Raw genomic sequence first — 3,761 nt, forward strand, 5'->3', positions numbered from 1 at the left:
CCAACGATTTCAGGGATATTTTGTTAATTTCGCATTACACAACCAGTTTGAGGCTGTATACTACCCTTACAAGTTGCATCTGTGATTTGTGTAGGGGTTATCTCCCTTCGAAGGTTTCGTAACATTGTTGCCAATGCATGTGTTCATTGGAGAATTGATATAGTTAATGGATTTAAAACTGGACAAGATTGATGTAACATTCAGAAAAGATAGTTCACTAGTTTCTTATCGCAGCATACATAATTAAACCTTGCGTTTGCCTGAACCACCTGTCTCGTGTTTGAGTTATTGAAGTGGCACACGCTTAAAAAACATCTGCAATAAACTAGTACACAGACATAAATTATTGGAAAATATTTCGGAGAGGCGTTCATATCCAACAATGTGAGGATGATGATGATTGTGACCCGAAAGTGTGATTGAGTGTATGTTAGTTCTGTCCACTTTACGGCGGTTTGTTGGTTCTCATCATCACTTTCTTCTCTGTATGACGTCACTTCCGCCGGAAACTCATTCAATGAAGCTCCTACTTTCCACAGTATTGGGAGAATTCGAACCAATCACAGTCATGGACACAGCACTCACACACGACACCAGATACTCGTAAGGTAGATATGTATTGAAACGCATTTCGCTTTGTCAGTGATACTTTTTTAAGCTTCGCTATGTTTTTTCGTTTAATTTTGTCTAGAGCCTTCACTGTGTCTTTCCAGTCCTCGTTGTTGTCCACCAGGGCGCGCTGCGTGTCTCTCTTCCCCAATACAATGCTCCGGAACCGTGACCAGGGATTGGCTGCGGAAGGAAACAAACCATGGTCAATACGTCTATACATATGGAAAGCATAGCATTCAGTGGCACCCCTTCCATTCGATACTTGGTGCCGTCTGGTAATGATATCCAGACAGTTTCCCCCCGGTGCTGCACGTATTAACTTGAGATGCCCCTGAGAAGAGGTACAACAAAAATTGTGTATATACATATTTATCTATCTACATTATAGTTTCGCTCAACAACGCCGTTATTCCAATAATAAGCAGTCTAACGGCACATTGGCGGAGTCAACACGGCTTCAATTAGTTGCAACAAGTTAACATCTAAATAATAATGAAATGAAACCATCCTTTTGAAAGACACTTAAATTTTCGAAATCGTCCATTACAAACACAAAAGTATTTAACTATCATTTGTCCTTTCCTATGGGTCATTGCCTGTCCTATTGGTCATTGTGTTGTCACCTCGGTAAAACACTAGCCTCGTCCTACCAACTTGCCTTTGGCTAATTTCTATTCAGCGTATTCGTAAAGCGTTAGACTAGTAAACCAGAGGTAATGGGTTCGACCTCTGGTGGAGGAATAGCAGTATTTAAATGACCTCTTTTACAGTGCAACCATAATTAAATACATCAAAGGGAAACAACTCTAGCAGTGTACCTCGTATTGCGGGGCCGTCCCTCTTATCCGGCATATTGAATACTCCACCACAGATGAGGGATATGGTGTCGGCGAGGTGCGAGCCGCATGTACCCTCACGCTCCGTGGCGTCAGCTGAACACGAGAACTCGAGATCCGCCAAAGCACTCGGCAGATAGTAAATACAGATGGCTGCAATTGTTAGATTTATGGTGCCATACATCTTCTGAGAGGAGAACTGAAAAGATTAAAAAGAACTCATTAATAATTATTAAATTAATTCAATTAATGATTTGGTACATGATGTTGACTCCACGAAAAATAAAAGATGATTAAATACAAGAAGGAAAGAAAAAATAATTAATTAATTAATTAATTAACTAATTAGAGGATACAAACTCAAAAAGCGATGCTATCTATTTCAACGTCCTCATTATTATCATTTTGACATTCTAAAAATACATGTACAGACGATTTTTTACCCAATTAACTCAAATGTGACCCCGTTTGTCCTCATTGAGTTGATCGGCTACCGTAGGCCCCTATGTGACCTTATTGTGTGTATTAGCCATTAAGACTATTGTGTGTTCCTTTATGACTTTATAGTTTTGATACGCTGTAAAGACTACCTAGTGATCCTGTATGACATCATTGTGTTGATGAGCCGTTAATATTATAGGTGGTCCTGTATGACATCATTGTGTTGATGAGCCGCTAATAATATCGGTGGTCCTGTATGATATCATTGTGTGACGTGCAATTAAGACTTCAACGATAGAGATACAAGAATAAATAGTTGAAGGGAGATAACTCTGACAAAATGTAGGAACGCATCTGTTGATACTGGGTCGTGATTTGCCTTGTAAGAGGTTATATTACATGTCAGAGGTCCACCGACAAATTTGTGTAATTTGTGTAAAGAGAGAAAAAAAAACCAGGAAGAAATGATTGGAAACAATAACATTGTAATAGCAGTAACTAAGCTCCAGGAGTGTCTTTAGATTGTTCATTTTTCACCGCCAGATAGCGGTTACGATAACATAAGCATCTAGACTTCATTCTAGTCGTATGTTCCCAGAGATCGAAGAAGGAAATACACCATTGAATAATCTACTTATCTGTGTGAACGATATTGAACAATACTTATCTTCAAATAACCAATTAATCTATAATTAGGTATCAAGCTTAGAGTTTAATCTTGTTTATAATCACAAAAGGGAAAGGCTCGGACATACTGTCTGTGCGCATGCGTAATATTTCCTACCAAAACCTTAGCGTGAAAATCAAGATAAAGCAACAACGATTTAACAGAGATAGGCAACAACACGTCCGTGTGTAGATTTCATTCTGTTTTAATCAAGGTATGACGTGAAACACGTCGGCTACAGCCAGTATTTGCTGTTATAGCACAATTAATGATGAGAAAAATATATATTGACGTTCAGACCTGTATTAGAAAACCTCACTCAGGAAGTACATTGTACATAAAATGGTGTCTCTTTGCAGGTGGTTTACCAAATTACAGGTCCAGTTTACATGAAAATAACTGCAATGGAAAAGTTTTACAGTGGTCTTTTAAGACAGGTTGTCTCTCGAGAAAATAATTTTGGTCTCTCGAGCAATGGAAAAGTTTTTTTGTAATCAGCTAGCTATATTGCAGTTATACAAAACTTCCCAACGTTAAATCTGTCGTAGCATAGCAAGATAATTTCTGACTGATAAAAAGCAGAAAGCCATCTTTTTTGACACTGTTTAAGAAACTCAAATTGTCATAAACATTAAAAGATACATTAAATTACCGATTGATATTTAGGAAGTTTGATTGCGTGATTGTTTTTGTTCTACAAAATGTATTTGTTTTATTTTTCAGAAAAAAAAGGTTTTACTTCTAGGGTCCACTAAACTTAGTCGTTTCATAGAACATAACTTAAATAAATTGTCCCAAATTGTGTCCGATTCGTTAGGATTTTATCAAATCATAGCAGCAATACGACATATTTCCAATTTTTTAAAACACTTCCTTCCACCTACTGTCTGTGGACGGTGTGTTCCCATGTAACCGCGCACTGTTAACAGCTATGTTATATGTCAAAGGATATCGCTTCTTGGTCGCCAAAGATGTTACGAAAATATCTTTGCTCACTTTTAAACAAACGTTTTAGTCAATATGTCAAAGAACGAAGAGTGCTATCTTAAAGAGTAAGAATAAAACAAGGATCATTTTGTACCATGTTTAGAAAAGAAAAGAAAAAGAAAAATCTTGTTACAACATGAAATGCACTTAACAAACAGATAATACAGTTGTTAGGAAAATTTCATGATTTGAACCGGGGGGGGGGGGGGGGGGGGGGG

At 37.6% G+C, this 3,761-nt stretch overlaps 1 protein-coding gene across 1 annotated transcript; it reads right to left on the minus strand.

Moving 5' to 3' along the window:
- Positions 1 to 526: 526 nt before the first annotated feature.
- On the minus strand, positions 527 to 3,464 carry LOC110451610 (insulin-like). The gene is made up of 3 exons (XM_021499730.1): positions 3,441 to 3,464; positions 1,431 to 1,647; positions 527 to 792 (listed from the first exon to the last, which is right to left on the minus strand). Exons 1-3 carry the CDS (start codon positions 3,462 to 3,464, stop codon positions 527 to 529), a joined length of 507 nt encoding a protein of 168 aa, XP_021355405.1.
- Positions 3,465 to 3,761: the final 297 nt, after the last annotated feature.

The sequence above is a fragment of the Mizuhopecten yessoensis genome, unplaced genomic scaffold, assembly GCF_002113885.1.
Source record: "Mizuhopecten yessoensis strain PY_sf001 unplaced genomic scaffold, ASM211388v2 scaffold6135_1, whole genome shotgun sequence".
NCBI classification, from domain to species: Eukaryota; Metazoa; Mollusca; class Bivalvia; order Pectinida; family Pectinidae; genus Mizuhopecten; species Mizuhopecten yessoensis.

Coding starts and splice junctions, on each gene's coding strand:
- LOC110451610 (XM_021499730.1), bottom strand. CDS start 3,464: ATGGGAACACACCGTCCACAGACA. Junction 1,648..3,440: donor GAACACACCGTCCACAGACA/GTAGGTGGAAGG, acceptor TAATCTTTTCAG/TTCTCCTCTCAGAAGATGTA. Junction 793..1,430: donor GGACGGCCCCGCAATACGAG/GTACACTGCTAG, acceptor TTCCTTCCGCAG/CCAATCCCTGGTCACGGTTC.